Source organism: Ahaetulla prasina, chromosome 5, assembly GCF_028640845.1.
Source record: "Ahaetulla prasina isolate Xishuangbanna chromosome 5, ASM2864084v1, whole genome shotgun sequence".
NCBI classification, from domain to species: Eukaryota; Metazoa; Chordata; class Lepidosauria; order Squamata; family Colubridae; genus Ahaetulla; species Ahaetulla prasina.
The window spans coordinates 64,422,142-64,441,586 of record NC_080543.1 but is presented as its reverse complement, the minus strand read 5'-3'; the positions used below and the strand labels follow the sequence as shown (position 1 = coordinate 64,441,586).

The 19,445-nt window shown below is 39.5% G+C and overlaps 1 protein-coding gene across 6 annotated transcripts in view; it reads right to left on the bottom strand.

Moving 5' to 3' along the window:
* Positions 1-19,445, bottom strand: part of MED14 (mediator complex subunit 14) — a 91,864-nt gene that overhangs the window by 13,402 nt on the left and 59,017 nt on the right. For 4 of the 6 annotated variants that reach the window (XM_058186182.1, XM_058186184.1, XM_058186187.1 and 1 more), the window contains 10 exons: positions 18,900-19,034; positions 17,608-17,684; positions 16,647-16,807; positions 16,417-16,563; positions 13,791-13,882; positions 11,746-11,898; positions 10,717-10,986; positions 10,095-10,229; positions 5,621-5,732; positions 5,157-5,288 (listed from right to left, as the gene is read on the bottom strand). In XM_058186182.1, coding sequence (XP_058042165.1) covers positions 5,157-5,288; positions 5,621-5,732; positions 10,095-10,229; positions 10,717-10,986; positions 11,746-11,898; positions 13,791-13,882; positions 16,417-16,563; positions 16,647-16,807; positions 17,608-17,684; positions 18,900-19,034 — 1,414 coding nt within the window. The remainder of the gene's footprint in view (positions 1-5,156; positions 5,289-5,620; positions 5,733-10,094; positions 10,230-10,716; positions 10,987-11,745; positions 11,899-13,790; positions 13,883-16,416; positions 16,564-16,646; positions 16,808-17,607; positions 17,685-18,899; positions 19,035-19,445) is intronic. The other 2 variants (XM_058186183.1, XM_058186185.1) reach the window with 1 other exon arrangement.

The window sequence follows — 19,445 nt, the reverse complement described above, 5'->3', positions numbered from 1 at the left end:
GCTCTGCTGCTTGGAATGCATTTCAGATATACCAAAGACCACTGTTACATATGCAAATAGGACAGCCATACATGAGAGGCACATTACATGAAAAAGAAATGGCCCCTCCAAAAGAATTTGGTTCCACGACAGAAAAACATGGCACATGAACCACTTGTTTAAACTATGGTTTAACAAGTTTAACAAAAATAAGCTACAAGTTACACTGGACCACAAAGTTATTTTTGCTTCTGCTTCATATGAACTCAAACGAAAAATTTTGTGAAAGCAATAATCAAGGAAAGTGAAAGTTTTTGTTATTTGAGACAGATGTTTCCAAGAATAATCGATGCTAAGATTAAGGAAGGCATTTTTGTTGGTCTACAAATCAGTTACATCATCAATGGCAAGCAGTTCAAAGATCTGTTAGTGGGGTCAGCGAAAATCACCCGGAAAACATTCAAGTATGTTTAGAATTTTCTTGGCAACTAGAGACCTTCAAACTAAGTCCAGCTGGTTGAACATTTTACAGCATATAAGACCAGTGGTGGGTTGCTCCCGGTTCACTCCGGTTCTGGAGAGCTGGTAGTAAAAATCTGCTGGCGTTTGGAGAACCGGTAGTAATGGCTGGCTGGCCATACCCCTGAACCGGTTCCCCAATCATCAGAGGTTTTTTGTTTTTTTTAACTTTTAAAAGCATCTTTTCTTCAGCTGAAAAAAGGCTTTTAAAAGTTAAAAAAAAAACCCTCTGATGATCATGCGGTTCAGCAGGGATCATCAGACACCCTTTAAAAAAAAATTTTTTTAACAACCACTTCGGCTGAAGAGGTTGTTAAAACAAAAGATTTTAAAAGGCTCCTCTGGCGATTCCAGCTGAGTTAAGAGGTTCTGGGCTGCTATTAGGCAACTTCAGCTGAAATCGTCAGAGAAGCCTTTTAAAATCTTTTTTTCCTCTGGCCCACCCAATCCTCCCTCCTCACTTACATAATTTTGGACTCGCTTTTCTTCGGCTTCTGCAATCAGTTGCATCAGCTAGCAACTGAATCTGTCTGCCTGCCTGCCTGCAACCTATCTCCTCAGTGCCTTTGCTGGCTGAGGAACTCTGGGAATTGAAGTCCACAAACCTTAAGGTTACTAAGGTTGGAGACCCCTGATCTAAAAAATATAAATAAAATAAAATAATAAAATATTTGTGCAGCTTTCTGAGATTTGGTGTGTTTCTGTAGTGATTCACTCTAACTACACAAACACACACAATCTCACAAAGTTGTATGTGGCATTGTGTGTGTGTATGTGTGAGAGTTGTGTTGTGTTGTGTTGTGTATGTGTAAAATGTGAAAGTTGGTTTTTGAGCTTTTTGTGGCTATGTGAGGTTCTTGCTGTTGCAGGGGTCATTTTGGGTGAAGTGCAGCTGCTTTTACATTGTGTGTGAGTCATTTATTTATTTATTTATTTATAATTACATTTCTATACCGCACCATCTCCCGAAGGACTCAGGGCGGTTTACAGCCAATATTAAAATACACACACCAATACAATATAAATGTAATAAATAACAATATTTAAAAACAATTAAAAGCAAATATTTACTGGCCGAATCACTAAAACGATCAAAGGCTGATTAAAACCCATTAAAATTTCGCTAAAATATGTCTTAGGGTAGTCCCGCTCGGTGAAATAATAAAGTCTTCAGTTCACGTTTGAAGGCCCGGAGGTCGGGAAGTTGGCGTAACGCCGGAGGTAGCTCGTTCCATAGGGCTGGTGCCGCCACAGAGAACGCCCTCCCCCTGGGGGCCGCCAACCTACATTGTTTGGTCGATGGCACCCTGAGGAGGCCCGCTCTGTGGGAGCACACAGGTCGTTGGGAGGCAATCGGTGGCAGAAGGTGGTCTTGCAAATACCCCGGTCCTAAGCCATGGAGCGCTTTAAAGGTGGTAACCAGCACCTTGAATTGCACTCGGAAGGCTACCGGCAGCCAGTGCAGGCCGCGCAGGATGGGTGTTATATGGGAGCAACGCGGTGCCCCCTCTATCACCCATGCGGCCACATTCTGGACTAGCTGGAACCTCCTGGTGCTCTTCAAGGGGAGCCCCATGTAGAGAGCATTGCAATAGTCCAGGCGGGAAGTGACGAGGGCATGAGTGACCGTGCGTAAGGAGTCCCGATCAAGGAAGGGGCGCAACTGGCGAATCAGGTGAACCTGATAAAATGCTCCCCTGGCGACGGCCGTCAAGTGTTCTTCTAAAGACAGCCGATCGTCCAGGAGAACGCCTAAGTTGCGCACTCTTCCCCTGGGGGTCAGTACTTCCCCCCCAACAGTCAGCGATGGCGTAAGCTGACTGTACTGGGACGCCGGAACCCACAGCCACTCAGTCTTGGAGGGGTTGAGCTGGAGCCTGTTCCTCCCCATCCAGACCCGCACGGCTTCAAGACACCGGCCCATCACCTCGTCGGCTTCGTTAGGGTGGTTCGGGGTGGAAATGTACAGCTGAGTATCATCAGCGTACAGATGATAATCCACCCCGAAACCACGGATAACCTCGCCCAGCGGCTTCATGTAGATGTTGAACAGGAGAGGCGAGAGAACAGACCCCTGAGGCACCCCGCAAGTGAGGCACTTCGGGGTCGATCTCTGCCCCCCTGCCAACACCGTCTGCGAACGGTCAGAGAGATAGGAGGAGAATCACCGATAAACGGTGCCTCCCACCCCCAGTCCCTCCAAACGCCGCAGCAGGATACCATGGTCGATGGTATCAAAAGCCGCTGAGAGATCTAGCAGGACCAGGACAGAGGAACATCCCCTGTCCAGAGCCCTCCAAAGGTCATCCACCAACGCGACCAAAGCTGTCTCTGTGCTGTACCCGGGTCTGAAACCGGACTGGAACGGGTCCAGATAGACGTTTCCTCCAGGTATTGAGGAAGCTGATATGCCACCACATTCTCAACAACCTTCGCCAAAAAGCGAAGTTTGGAGACTGAATGGTAGTTCGCTAATACAGCTGGGTCCAGGGAGGGCTTCTTGAGGACGGGCCTCACAACCGCCTCTTTCAAGGCGGTGGGGACAATGCCCCCCAACAAGGAAGTGTTGGTAACTCCCAGGAGCCAGCCTCGTATAACCTCCCGTTGGCCAGTACCATCCAGGAGGGACACGGGTCCATTTGTGTTGTGTTGTGGTGTGTTGTATGTGTGTAAAGTGTGAAAGTTGGTTTTTGAGCTTTTTGTGGCTGTGTGAGGTTCCTGCTTGTTGCAGGGGCCATTTTGGGTGAAGTGCAGCTGCTTTTACATTGTGTGTGAGTCTGTTGTGTTGTGTTGTGTTTCTGTGTGTGTGTGTGTGTGTGTCCTTCGCAAGGACTTGGAGGCAGCTCTGTCATGTCATCCAGGGTTGTTATCTGATCTTAATGAAAACAATTGTTTGAATTGTTTGGACATTACATCAGTGTTCTAACATAACATAAAACTATGGACTCATTTTCAATACATCTATTTCAGCTTCCTGCAATTTAACATGGCAAATGGAGAGCCACATTCGTCTATGTTGGTAGAAAATCAGGACGAGTCTGGTAGAACCTTTTCTAACTGACGAAACACATTTGATTAAAAGGCAGAAGCTTTTGTGACTTGCAGCTGATGTAATACATCTGTATCTGATGAAGTGAGCTGCAGCTTAAAAAAACTTATGCCTTTTAATCAAATGTGTTAGTTAGAAAAGGTGTTACCAGTCTCCTGATTTTTCACAATTTATTATTATAAATCACAATAACATTGCTTTTATTTTTAATTAACTTATCTGAACATCTAAGCATCAAAATGTGTTTTATGATCTCTTTCAGGCAAGCTACAGGGTTAGAATTGCATATAGATAGTCCTCGATGTCGAACCCGAAATTGACATGTGTAGCCATTTTAGTTAGCTTTATGTTATTATACTCATTTATTCCTTTTCTTTCTCTCTCTGCTTTGTAAGGGAGGGTGGGGTTCGGGCTCACCATATTCTTAAGGAGGGAGGAGGGAATAGCTTTGTTTTGGCTAGGTGATCTTCTTTCCCATGGGAATGGAGGCTGTCTTTGCTGAAGGCTGAAGGTGGAGTTTGATGACATCGGGCAATGTTGATTTTGCTTTTATTGGGAAATGTGACTTTTGTGGGAGATTTCTAATTTTCAATATTATGTGGTGTAATTCCAGTTTGTGTCAGATCTGGAATTACAACAGTCTTTGCCAATTTGATGCCTGCCTAAATAAAAGAAATTTGTTTGGAAGATGGACTTTGCATATTTCTTTTTTGAATGGGTTTCATCACTTGGAAACCTTACACTCGACTTACGACCACAATTGAGCCCAAAATTTCTGTTGCTAAATGAAACATTTGTTAAGTGAATTTGCCCCATTTTACGACTTTTCTTGCCACTGTTGTTAAATGAATCACAGTAGTTGTTAAGTTAGGAACATGGTTATTAAGTGAATCAGACTTCCCCATTGCTTGTCAGAAGATGACAAAAGTGGATTACATGATGCCAGGACACTGCAACCATCATAAATATGAGTCAGTTGCCAAGCATCTGAATTTTGATCATGTGATCTTGGGGCTGCTGCAAAGTGTGAAAAACAGTCATAAGTCCCTTTTTTCAGTGCTCTTGTAACTTTGAACAGTCACTAACTGAACTGTTGTAAATTGAGGACTACCTGTACTAGTCATAGATGTTGGCTGTAACAATAAACTGCATACAAATGAAAATAGAAGCAGATGCTTTCAATCTTCTCTTTGTTGACTGGGAAAAAAAAACATTTTGTAGATATTAAAATAAGCCAGACAAATTGAACTTAGAATAGTATAGAAGGAAGGAGTAGTTCTCTTTTCAAATGTATTCACATGTACCACGTTCCAAGCAATATAATCTTTATGTAAGTGTTTTATAGTTTGATAGGGACACATATTGAATCAAGAGATTTGGAAACTAACTCCTTGAAAAGTTTACTTCTTCTAGAATTTCTACCTTGCTTATGTTTACTGTTAGGTAAAACCTTTTTTTACTCAGGGCAACCTAGGCAAGTGTGATGGAGACTACATTGGTATATTTTCAAGATCTGAATTCCAGCCAACAAAGAATAATGTAGTTCATTTGGTGACATTTGAAGTATCAACTTTTGATCAATATCTATTCAAAGAGATAATGGGCTTACCATGGGGACTGGCAAAGTTTGCATTTTGTCCCATTGTGATTCCAAGTGATGAAGGAGAAGGAGTTGGGCCAAATGATGCTGGGGATGGTGCTCTTAATGCTCCACTCGGAGAATTTGCAGCATGTAAAGTTCCTAAATATAATATACAAATAACAAGCAATTATTTTTTTATAAATACTCCTTTTAAACTTTGAGGATACAAATATGTAAAGAGATAATAATTTATATAAGCACAGAATATGGCATTTTTCATTAACTAGACACTGTAAAAAGGAAAAAAGTCATTCAATACTATTGCCAAAAGCTGTGATAGGATGATCATTATTCTGTCTAATAAACTACATTATGCTGAACAAACAACTAAAGCATTTTTAATAACTACAATTTCTTTGTTCACTGATCCTGTGGCTTAATTAACAAAGCTGCGATTAGACCAATCCAGCCAACCCAAAAAACCATTTTACCTGGTGACTGGGTGAGCATCATTGAAGGTGAAGGAGTAACAGTGTTGTGATAGGATGTGGGAGGGGATGTCAAAGGGTAAGCTGCTGGTGCTCCTGTCTGTTTTGAAGACTGCTGATATAAACATATTATTAGATATATAATAAAATATAGATTTAATGTTTACTTCATCAACATCTAATATTTGAAACAATTCATTCCTCAGTGATGATTCTTTCTCAAGGATAGATAATTATTGTCAGTAATCCTGAAAGGAAACATGATTAGATGAACTAAATCTGTTTTATTGTAACATTAACAGAATCTTCCAAACCTCTCACTGAAAATGTTAAGTATTTGATCAGTTCGGGTGGGTTGTTTTCTCTGAATATTAAGCAACTGCTAGCTCCTCCCTCTTGTCTAATTGTTCCCTAGACCGCACTTATTTCCCTTGTCCCCCATGTTCATTCATACTTTCTATTACAATTATAGGCTAGTCTTTAACTAACATGTTTGGATAAGGTGATTTCTTCTAATTTAATTTGTATTTGTATTTACCCATTTCCCCGAAAATAAGACATCCCCTGATAATATGCCCAATCGGAATTTTGAGCACATGCACTAAAATAAGCCCCCCCCTCTGAAAATAAGCCCTCCCCAAAAATATTTAAACGCATGCGCAGCCAGTCCCTGCCATTTCCTCTGGTTTCCTCCACGTGCCCCAAAATAATAAGACCTCCCCGAAAATAAAGCCAAGTGCTTATTTCAGGGTTCAAGAAAATATAAGACAGGGTCTTATTTTTGGGGAAACACGGTAGTAGTGTAACTAACATCTTTAATAAAAGTTATTCGAAAGAGAGAATTGGAATTTTTCAACTGCTGATAGTTTCAAGGAAACAGATTATCTTGATTTATTTCAAAGTAGGTTAAGAATGGACCATGGTATTGTCTGGTCCGAGGGATGACATTTGGGGATTGATAGAGTGTGACTCCACTGTTATTTTTTACCTCTTGGCAGCTTTCAATACTATCAACTGTGCTATCTTTCTGGATTGCTTGAGAGATTTGGGAATAGGAAGAATGCTTTTGTAATCTTCTGTTTCTATTGCTTGGATAGTATAGCCTCCAGAACAGGAACCCTCAAAATGGAAATTATTATACAATGCCTTTCAGGGTTTCATTCTGTCTCCAGTGCTTTTTATATGTAAGAAATGATCAGGAAATTTGAACCTGGGTGTTACCAGTATGTTGACAATAATGGAATTCCCCTGAATGCCTTTCTGCAGTTATTAATTGGCTAATCCTCACCCTAAAAAACTTGGAACTGAATTCAGATGAAATGATGGTGTTTATTATGAGAAACCATAATCCAGAAAGGAGGTAGATCTGCCTAATCTGAATGGAATTGCACCATTCTATAAAGAAGAGTTTGGGGATATTTCTGAACATAAAAATAAATAAAATAAATAAATAAATAGAAACAGAATGCTTTTCTTCAGTTTTGGTTGGTAGGCAAACATTTTTGAACCCATGACAAAACTGTTACATACATGTAGTGGCTTGATATGAAATTTTTTTTATTTAACCACTGACAGACTTTGACAGCTGAATAAATAAAATATACATGTCTATTTCTATAGAATAGTATTTTCCTCCTTATTGTAATATCAAGGATGATTTTATTACATCCTGTACTTTATTGTATCTACCATTCTTGAAATCCCATCAGCTTTTGCTTCTAAGAAGCTTTTGTTTCTTGCTTTTGCTTCTTGGAGTCATTTTTTCTTTTAATTTTCAAATTAATGTGGCATGTCCTTTTCCATTTCAGCCAGCAATAAATATACTGCTTGAACATTGAAAATTAATATCCATTCAAATTTATTCTAAAAATAATGCTTTTTGGATACACTATACCAGCTCAGGTATAAAGCAACTTATACCAAGCCATCAGACCCAATTGTAATGGTATGTGGGAATGACCTTGGGAGAAAGGAGGGGATGACGGAGGTAGTTCTTAAGGATATTATCTGGGAAGAGTTCGATACTGTGACTCCCGAGGACATGGACAGGATACTGGGGAGGCTGAATACGACCACGTGTTTATTAGACCCATCTCCCTCCTGGCTGGTACTGGCCACACAGGAGGTTACATGAGGCTGGCTTCAGGGAATTGTCAACGCTTCCTTGATGGAGGGTGTCTTCCCTGCCGCCTTGAAAGAGGCGGTGGTGAGGCCCCTCCTCAAGAAGCCTTCCCTGGATCCAGCTGTTTTATTGAACTATCGTCCCGTCTCCAACCTTCGTTTTGTGGCGAAGGTTGTTGAGAGTGTGGTGGCGCGACAGCTCCCCCAGTACCTAGATGAAACTGTCTATCTTGACCCGTTCCAGTCCGGCTTCCGGCCTGGATACAGCACGGAGATGGCATTGGTTGCGTTGGTAGATGATCTCTGGAGGGCTCGGGACAGGGGTTATTCCTCTGCCCTGGTCCTATTAGATCGCTCAGCGTCTTTTGATACCATCGACCATGGTATCTTGCTGCGACGGCTAGGGGGTTTAGGAGTGGGGGGCACCGTTTTTCGGTGGTTGTCCTCCTATCTTTCTGACTGGTCGCAGATGGTGTTGGCAGGAGGGCAGAGATCGGCCGCGAGGCACCTCATGTGTGGGGTGCCACAGGGGTCGGTTCTTTTGCCTCTTCTGTTCAACATCTACATGAAGCCGCTAGCTGAGATCATTCGTGGTTTTGGGGTGCAATGTCATCTGTACGCTGATGATACTCAGCTGTACATTTCCACCCCTAACCACCACAATGAGGCTGTCGAAGTGATGTCCCAGTGCCTGGAGGCCGTATGGGTCTGGATGGGGAAGAACAGGCTTCGACTCAACCCTTCCAAGACTGAGTGGCTGTGGATGCTGGCATCCCGGTACAGCCAGCTGACTCCATCGCTGACTGTTGGGGGTGAGTCATTGGCCCCTATGGAGAGGGTCTGCAACTTAGGCATGCTCCTGGATGTACGGCTGTCCTTAGAAGATCATATGACGACCGTCGCCAGGGGAGCTTTTTATCAGGTCCGCCTGATATGCCAGTTGCGTCCCTTCCTAGACTGGGATTCCCTATGCACGGTCACTCATGCCCTCGTCACTTCCCGCCTGGACTACTGTAATGCTCTCTACATGGGGCTCCCCTTGAAGAGCACCCGGAGGCTCCAACTGGTCCAGAATGTGGCTGCGTGGATAATAGAGGGAGCAACTCGAGGCTCTCATATAACACCTCTCCTGCGCAAACTGCACTGGCTTCCGGTGGTCTTCCGGGTACAATTCAAGGTGTTGGTTACCACCTTTAAAGCACTCCATGGCATAGGACTGGGTTATTTACGGGACCGCCTGCTGCCACAAACTGCCTCCCATCGACCTGTGCGCTCCCATAGGGAGGATCTCCTCAGGGTGCCGTCAGCCAAACAATGTCGACTCGCGACCCCCAGGGGGAGGGCCTTCTCCGTGGGGGTACCTGCTCTCTGGAATGAGCTGCCTCCGGGGTTATGTCAACTCCCTGACCTCGGACCTTCCGATGCGAACTAAAGACCTTTTTGTTTTATCGCGCAGGGCTGGCTTAACGTAATTTTAATATGGGTTTTATTATGGTTTTATTATAGTTTTAAATTTTATTTCAGCATAATTGAATTAGATTTTTAAATTGCTTTTAAGTTTTGGGTAATCTGTTTTTATTTGGCTGTGAACCGCCCTGAGTCCTTCGGGAGAAGGGCGGTATATAAATTAAATTAATAAAATAAAATAAAATAAATAAATAAAGAGCCCAGACTAGACAGTAGTCAGAGAAGTGGCAGCTGAATCTACAAAGAGAATAGAGGCATAGTAAACATCTCAGAAAGGACCCTCCCTAGGACTGTAAAAGCGAGATTGCTTCTTGTATGGATTACCTTGCAAGGCTGCCATTAATCTTACAAATCTCCTACTCTCTTCCAAAGACTGGCAGAAAATCTCCCGAGGAAATTTGGAAATGGCTTCCAATCCTCACGGAATTCCTCAACCAGCCAGCAGCAGTGTTGTTGCAACACTAGCAGTAAGTAGCTGTACACAGTTACCAATTTGCAGAATACCATGATACAAATAACCTAACAGCTGAGACAGAATTTGCATCAACCTAGAGCAGCATAACAAGTAGCTTTTCCTCCTGTCTCCTAAGGTCATTTCACATACCATTGCAGCAATGATCCATCACCAACTCTGTTATCTATACTGAATGTCATCTCTCCAGGATTTTAGACCGAAATCTAATATATCCTCTTCTTGAGAATGGTATCAAGCCACTAACCTTTTTGTTTGAAAAGTATTATCTTCAGTTACAAAGCTAGGGTTTTCCCCTTAATATTTCTCCATTTGTATTATCTTACCAGATTGGAATAAAACTAGACATTTGTCCCAAACGATCAATTTAACAATATTTAGTCTGAAATACTAAATTTGTGCATGCATATATGCTACCTGCTGCTGTGGCTGAAGTTGTGATATCAATGAATCCATCATGTCCCCTCCAATAGGAGATGGTGGATTATCATCTTCATTGACTGATCGTCTTCGTGCATCTTGATTGCTGTCAACGAACATGTTCAGGAAGGTCTGTGAATTCAATGTTTTCAAATTTATGAGAAGACATGTATAAGAAGGCAGGCTGAAGTTACAAACATGGAAGGTGGAGACCCCGAGACAAGTAGAATCTCCCAAAACAAAGAAAGAAGTACACTATTTCCTGGTGTTATTCAACCTTGTGCTTTTCCTGGAAACATTTCTTCAAAATTTAGACAAAATTGTCTAATCCTGTTACGACAATGTTTAAATTGTGAATTCAGAAACTAACTGAACTATAATCTACTCAGGCAAAGGTTCTAGAAAGCTAGAACACATTTCTGAAACATCAAAGACAAGATAATAAGTGAATATTATCTTTATTTTCTTACCACTGAATGTGTTAGAAGCTTCAACATTAAACATGTATTTGAAAGCACCTTCCAAATAATTTCACCACTTACAGAAGGTATCTGAAACATTAATGATCCCATTCAATATTCTAATTGTACTACAGAATAAATACATAAAGAACAGTCACCTTCAATCCTGGTGCAGGATAAAAGCCTTCCACAATTTTACTGTTGTCGAAAAGACTATATGCTCCATCACGAATTGCCACCACTCCACGGCTCTGGCAATAAATGTCTATGCAATACATATTCCTAAAGGCCAGCCTGATGTGTGTGGGCGACTGAGGCAGAATTGAGAAGCACTGGTAAGCAGTGTTAGTACGCTGTGTCAGTCCTAGCATTGGCACAGTGGGAAGCTTATTGATAGCATTTAATGGAGCCTGAGTATCATACAAAACCTGCAAATAAAAACAACAGTTGTTTAGTTATAAATAACTGTAGGACAGGTATTGACTCTCCAGAAATAAATATGATCAGTTGCTTTTATGCTTCTATTCATAACAACCAAATGGAGAAATGGCATTACAGAAGTCACTATTTTCAATGCGGTTATAACTTTGAAATGTCACTAAATGAATTGCTGTAAGTCAAGGACTGTTCATTTAGTGACCGTTCAAAGTTACAGCGGCACTGAAAATAGTGACTTATGACTATTTTTCAAACTTATGATCATTGTAGCATCTTCATGATCACATGGTTTACATTTGGATGCTTGACAACTTACTCACATTTATGACAGTTGCAGTATCCTGGAGTCATGTGTTCCCTTTAGTGACCTTCCGACAAGCAAAGTCAATGGGGAAACAAGATTCACTTAACAACTGTGTTACTAATTTAAGAACTGTAGTGATTCACTTAATAAATGTAGCAAGAAAAGTCACAGAATGAGGCAAAACTTACTTAACAAATTTTTCACTTAGCAACATAAATTTGGGGCTCAACTGTAGTTGTAAGTTAAGTGAGTAGTATTACTACTAGTGAGTAGTCTTACTACTATTATAGTAGTAAGAATGCAGAACTAAACAGAAGTATAATTACTGCTAAATTCTTCCTACTTATTCCCATATAAAGTATTATGATCTCATATGCAAAAGCATCATCCTTTCAATGCTTTCCCTATTTCAAATGCAAAACTCTCTTTTGACAAAAAAAGTTACCTGTAATAGTTGGACAACATTTGGTGATTTATTAAACATCTCTTGGAGCTGATGCAGAATAGTATTGTGACAATTACTGCAACCTGAGTTTGGTCCAACGGTTCCAAGAGATATGTGGAATTTTTGGTGCACAGAGTTCCATTGAATGCTGATCTATAAATACAAAAAGCTTCAGAAAACTATGCAATGATAGCAAGAAAGTGTGTGTGCGTGTGTGTATAGAGAAAGAGAGAAAGAGAAGATACAGAAACATATCTATTTTCTATATTCCAAGCAAATTATTTTCTATCTAGTAAATATTTAACTGCATGTAATCAGTTAAATCACAGCACTACAGATTTTGTACACAGATGATCCTGAGTTCAATCTCTGTTACAAAAAGGATCTTGCTTTATAAAGCTGCTTATCAGAGGACGCTAGAGAACTATCAGTCAAAATGGACAAGACTGGACTACACAAAACAGTTTAAATGGGCCGGTGAATAGCGCAGGCTGGTAAAGCCTGTTATTAAGAACACAAAGCCTGCAATTACTGCAGGTTCGAGCCCGGCCCAAGGTTGACTCAGCCTTCCATCCTTTATAAGGTAGGTAAAATGAGGACCCAGATTGTTGGGGGGGCAATAAGTTGACTTTGTAAAAATATACAAATAGAATGAGACTATTGCCTTATACATTGTAAGCCGCCCTGAGTCTTCGGAGAAGGGCGGGGTATAAATGTAAACAACAACAACAACAAAAATCACTGAATACTGTGTTTTTCTACTCAGGTGGCTGGTGATCCTAGCCTTCATGTGCTGCACATGCCAGGAAAAACAAAGTTGCAGAAAAAAAACCACATCTTCCTTTCAAGCTGCAAGAATTGCAGTTGGGAAAAATTTGGACACTATAATTCTAATATTTTTCTTTTTACAGAGATAGGGAGGACATAGGAGATAAACAGTATCTTATAGACACTATGTCCTTCTCTATCTTCAGTTTGAGAATAAATGAATATTTCTATGTTTATTTAAAGCTAAATAAACATGGAAATATTCCAAGCCAAGGAAATATCTGTATTTCTATTTTTTGCAAGCCTACCTCTAATTTGTTATAATATTTGCTACCTGATTACTAAGAATTTACTGGGTACCCAAAATGTGTCAATGCCTAGTCCCTATATTTCAGTGAAAATTTAACTATTTTATCACAAAAAAGGTTTTAAAAAAATCATGCCGTATTTTGGGAAAACGCCAGAAAAATACAACTACTAATGTGTTTTTTCCGGTGAAACCTGTCTGTCAGGGCAGCCTGGTCTATCCAACTATGGGATGGAACACAATGTTTCTGCTTTCGCCTTTCAGCCCCAATCCAGAAGCCTTCACAGGCAGTCGCTTTCACGACAAACTATTTTTGTGTTGAATTTATATTTTACTGACAAAGACAACCTTTATTTCTTTGTCGGTAGAATATAAATTCAATACAACTCCTAATGCATCAGAGGCACTAAGGTAGTACAGAAGTTATGGAATGTCATTATGGAACTACAGGAATGAGCTCTAAACTCCTTTCCTCCCATGTTTTGCATAGTAAGCTATATTTGGTCTGTTGCACAGCAGTTTTCTCATTTGATTAAAATATAACCTGTGGCATAAACTTAATAGAGAAGAATATGTAAAATGAGGATAGAGATTGAAATTTATTCATAAACACACAATTATCCACTTCTGTACTTTCTTTTCTGACTAGTGACGTTCATAACGCACACCTTTTCTTTACAATCCCCTGACTTTAAGAATTTTATTAAGGGAAATACAGTAGAGAAGATTCGAGATTCTAATTGAGCATACATAGCTAGCTATCATCAAATGTTAATTTGGGAAAAGATCTAATAATAACCTAAAGAGGGGAAAAAGACAATTACCACTACTAAGACCATAATACTGAACACATATGTTAGCATGAATGGTAGCAGCTTAATAACTGTGTTTAAAATAAGAGACACTATACTTAAAAACAATAACTATACAGTATTAACATAGCTTTAAGAGAAAGATCAAAGATACTTACAGAACTTCCCTTGGTAGTCCCGTAACAAAGAATTAGTTTCCTATAATTATAGATCCGAACTTCTGAGAAAACATTTAGATGGCTTGGTATTTCTTAACAATATAAAGGGGGGAGGGAGAAAATATATAGATATATTTTTTAAAAGAGAAAAAGTATTAAACTTAGAGTTTCTATCACTCCTGGAAAGAAATGTTTCTAAGAACATTTTCTTAGGCATCCAGCAACTTTTTTCCTCACTTGACTTTAGTTGACATATCCTGATCCTAAATATCTGATAATCACTTAACTTTTTTTAAAAACCAAATAAAATAGAATAAATTAAAAATACAGGTTAAAAGTAATAATCAAATAGGCCCATAAACTATTTAACAATAATTAAAATCCTGGTGAAAAAGATATATGTATACAGATTTTCTAAACAGTGAAAGAAAGCTAAATGCATGCCCTAAATGTGCCATAGATTGATAGCAAAGGAGAAAACAGTCTTCTTGAACATGCCAGAAGAAGGGCTTCTGACAGCAGAAACGTCTTTGTAAGGATTTATTAAGAATTGAATAGTTTCATAAAGGAAGAAGATGGGCCTTAAATAGTTAGGTTTTATGCCATTTACGGCTTTAAGTCAATAAGCGATTTTAAAATGGAAATGATCTTTCAGTTGCATCAATTACAACTCCACACACTTCTCATCTGGAGTGCACTGGAGTGACCACAGTGTGGGTAACCAGTACGCAAATCTGTGGATAACCATTGCCAAATTTTGATCTGATCTGATTTGATCAAGTCAGGATGTGTTGCAGCTGGGATAATTATGCAAAGGTGTTCTTTACTAGAACTGTCACATGTAATTTCAATGAGACCTGAAGGTCAAAAGTACTTCCAGTACTTCCAGCTGTACGTCTGACTTCTGAAATGCATAATCCCATCTGAAACAGTGAACTCTCAAACTCTAAGCATGTAAAACAGTGACCCAGTTTTCAACAGACGTGATCAAAACAGTTAACAACCTGGGCCGGGATAGCTCAGGCAGTAGAGAAGCCTGTTATTAGAACACAGAGCCTGCAATTACTGCAGGTTCGAGCCCGGCCCAAGGTTGACTCAGCCTTCCACCCTTTATAAGGTAGGTAAAATGAGGACCCAGATTGTTGGGGGGGCAATAAGTTGACTTTGTAAAAAATATATATATATATACAAATAGAATGAGACTATTGCCTTATACATTGTAAGCCGCCCTGAGTCTTCGGAGAAGGGCGGGGTATAAATGTAAACAAAAAAAAAACAACCTATCTGAAAGCGTAAATGGAATGACTCCTGAAAAATAATAAAATGTAGATGCCCTTTAAATGATATTTAGTTCCTTTTAATTTAAAAGAAAGCAGTAGTTCCTAGAGGTTATAATTCCCTTCTTGTTCAGTAAGATTCCCAATTACTCAAAGGCACACTGATTTAGTTTTCTTGGCAGCAGGACAACGACAGAAGTTGTTTAGCTTTTCACTTTCTTAGTCTAGCCCAGGGGTGTCAAACTGGCTGCCTGTGGGCCAAATGTGTCATGCGCAGGCCACACCCACTTCAACTCCACAAAGGGAAAAAACATTGCCAAATGTCATTTGACGGTAACGTGAGTTTGACACCCATGGTCTAGCCCCGTGATGGCGAATCTATGGCACAGGTTCGCCATCACAGGCCACAGGTGGCACACGAAGCCGTATCGGTGGGCATGTGAGCTCAGCTCCAGCACCAGTTCCACTGATTCCGGCCTCCGGAGAATCTCCAGGGGATGGGGAAGGCTGTTTTTGCCCTCCCCAGGCTCCTAGAGAGGCTCTGAAGCCTGGGGAGAGCAAAAAACAGGCCTTCTGGTCCCACTGAAAGTCAGCAAATGAGCCGTTTCCGGCCTTCAGAGGGCCTCCAGGGGAGTGAAAAAGGTCGTTTTTGCCCTCCCCAGGCTCCTAGAGAGGCTCTGGAGCCTGGGGAGAGTAAAAAACGGGCCCATCGTGCCATCACATGACAAAAGCGGGGGGAGCGGGGGGATTGCATGCGCATGGTACCTAGAATTATGGGTGTGGGCACGTGCCCCCCCTGCTTTTGGCACGCGATGGCAAAAAGGTTAGCCATCACTGGTCTAGCCTATACCTCAGACATGTCCATTTCAAATATTAACCATGCTTGATCACACTTAGCTTCCAAATACAGAAAAGGAATGAACAGGAGTAACACCTGCTATAACTAACAGCTTCTAAATATTTTTTTCTTTTCAAGGACACCTCACAAGGACCTCAAAGGCATTCTCAGACAATAAAAGCAGTTAATCACTATCGTGTGATGCTTTGTTTGGAAGTTTGTCCATATCTGCTTCTCAGAAAAACAACCAAGGTAACATAGATTGTTAAAGAAATTTTCACTGGGCTAAAAATGTACTAGGCTGTCTTTGAAAATCAAGGATTGGTAACTGACCACATCTCCTAAGACAGTCATTTTGTGAATATATTAATCGCTTCATGGCCAGTCTCTGACTGCCCACAGGACGCTCTCATTCTAAATATGCCAATAGGTCAACAGCAAGTGGCCTACTTCTTTTCTACATCAATACAAGAACAAAACAATTATATAATGTATACAAAACATTATATACCTGGTAAAGATCGAGCAAACTCCAATATACATTCATATAATTGGGCAATGCTATTCCAGTCATTTAGAAACATCTCAACTACTTTTCGGCCACCAACTGGTTCAGACAACTGGTTTTCGTATGTCAGATAAACATGACGAGTTGGTCCTGCGAAATGAAAGGGAGAGGCCAATTTGATACTCAAAAAGTATAAGAGGAATGGCAATATGCAGAACAATTGAGAAATTAACCTTGTTCCCTGGAAGAAGTGCTGATAAGCGGGCAGTTTGCAAACACCAGTTCAGCCACCCATGTACGGTTATTTCTACCTTGCAATCGGAAAGTACAATCAAGAAGAGAATGATCCAGAGCCTTCTGGGTCTCCTCACAAATACCCTTACATGGAGGAATTCTGTAAAAAAGTTCAAGATGCAACAATATGAGATTTATTTAATTCTTTCAAACTCTGAAAGAAAGCATGCAATTTAAGAAATGCAAGTATTCAAATTAGTTTTTTCAATCTAAACAATGCATTTATGACTTTACTAAATAGCACTAAAATATAAGGTATGTCCAGAATTGGAAGATTTAATGCAAACTGATTGGTTTTTTTTAATGTTTACAATATACAGTAGAAAAAATTTACACAGAATTTGCAACCTACTAAACAAAGTTAGATTCTGCGAACACTTTGAAAAGTTCAGATTAGCTTTTCTGTAAACATAAGAATGAAAGTCGGTCAAAATGGCCAGCTAAAATCTGAAAGTCATTAGGCTTAATAATACCTTTGAGGCAGTGGTGGGATTCAGCCAGTTCGCACCACTTCGGGAGAACCGGTTGTTAACTTTCTGAGCAGTTTGGCAAACTAGTTGTTGGAAGAAATCATTAGGACAGAGAACCAGTTGTTAAATTACTTGAATCCCACCACTGCTTTGAGTAATACCTACTCCTTAATAACTATGTTTTCCATGAAGATATACACCTAAGTGCCAAGCTTGCACGCATGTTCTGTTTTCCTCAGGTATAAAGAACAATATTCTTGTTCTTAAAATAGAGATTTTTTGCTGTACAATTATCATGAAAACAAATTCACAATATAAATACTAATGTGGAAATTTTAAAAAATGGATTCTTTGAAATATTACATAATTTTCTTTTTATCCGTATAGAATATTCTAAGCATAAGTGAAATTTTACATTAATTTTTTTTACTTTAATAAACGAATAGCATGACTGAAACCATCTCCTTCAACTTGGACACCTTGATGTGGGATCTCCATACTGGATAACTGAAATTAAAAAAAAAACTTAATAAATTTAGGTTTGTATTTTCATAGCAAATTAAAATTCAAGCTGCATAGTATCACTTGTTACATATATGAATCTTTCAATTTGTAGTAATTACTGCAAGAAATAAAATACAATCAGAGAAAGGATCATCTCTTTACAAATAAAATGAATGAAGCAATTGCTTCAAGTTCTGTTACAGCGCATTAATCAATCTCATACTAAAAACACATAAAACCAGAAACAAGGCACATATGGGACAACAATGTTAAATTTTGTATTTAATTCTCTATAGGATAAAATAGTTACCTAACATCTAAAATATTTATAGTATGAGACAATATTATATCAAAGAAGGCTAATGTAGTCAGATGGGCACCTAAACAAAGGCACATTGGAAAGGAATGGTGGTTATTGAATTGCGATGGGCATATTCAGTGTGTGGAGGGACAAACCACCAAGACAGAGTTAAAAAATAGGCTAGGTCAGGCTGGGGGCTGAGAAGAAATCCCTCCCTTCATTCTCTCAATGATCCCCTATGGGAGAAGTAATTGAGCAATAGCTTGGAATACTGGTGACTCCTTCATTTGAAGGCCCAAGCTCTCAATCCTATGACTCAGGACAGACTTTCCTGTATGCATATACACACATGGATATAGCAATAGATGAAAACAAAAATACACTATATATATAGATATAGCATGTTACTTTATTACACAGAAGAAAGCGCAACTGTTTCCAATGGCAACTGCTGGTAAAGGCTGGGCAGAAGTTAGATTCCTTTTTCAATCATATTGTAATCAATTATCTACTCTCTCTCTCTCTCTCTCTCTCTCACACACACACACACACACACACTTAGTCTGTAATTAAATACTTCAAATTCTGATCAAAACCTAAATCTTTCCTTAAAGCAACAGACAGCATACTTAAGAAGTGCAGGTCAAGGGTCCTTCTCATCCCATGTCACAACTGCTGTAACCTTATGCAGAGGTAATACTGAACAAAGAATTTTTTTGTTTTACCAAGCCACTATGGCCTGATTTATTGTCAAGTTTGGATTTCGTATTATACTACATCAAAAACAGTTAAATCATATTATGGTTTAATAATAAATGACAGGCCAGTCTTATTTCTTCCTATTTTTTAAGTTGGGTACTTCATAGACAACCCCTGTTTTAACTGTTCCAATTCAGCAAATACAATTTGTTACCTACCTCCATGCGGAGTCCTATAAAGGGCATATTTGCATCAGACATTGCTACAATATGAGCTAAAACTTTATTGAATGCACACATTTCTCCAGACTGTTTTGGTTTTTTGGGTTCTGTGGGACACAATTCATCAGACAACTACAAAAGAGCAGAAAAATATTTTAAAAGATACATAGTTTTTCAAACCCAAAGATAGAATAAAATGTAAATCACAAGTAATAGACATAATAGTAGGAAATTCACTTGTTTTATATAAACTATTCAGAATTCATGCCCACTATATTTAGACTATACTTCTATATGTGCAGTTACTTGGAAACAAATATTAAACATTAATTTAACTGTCCATTCAATTGTGCTCATTTTGATCTTGAGAAAGAAAGAACATTACAAGTAAGCTTGCAGCACTTAAAGTATAAACTATTCTAATCAATTATAAGCTTTTGTAGATGCAAATAGTACTAAAAAATAACCTGGAAGTAGGCTTTTATAAAGGAAGCATTAAAGTATTTCAAAAGTGCAAAATACTAGAAATATAGCCAACTTTAT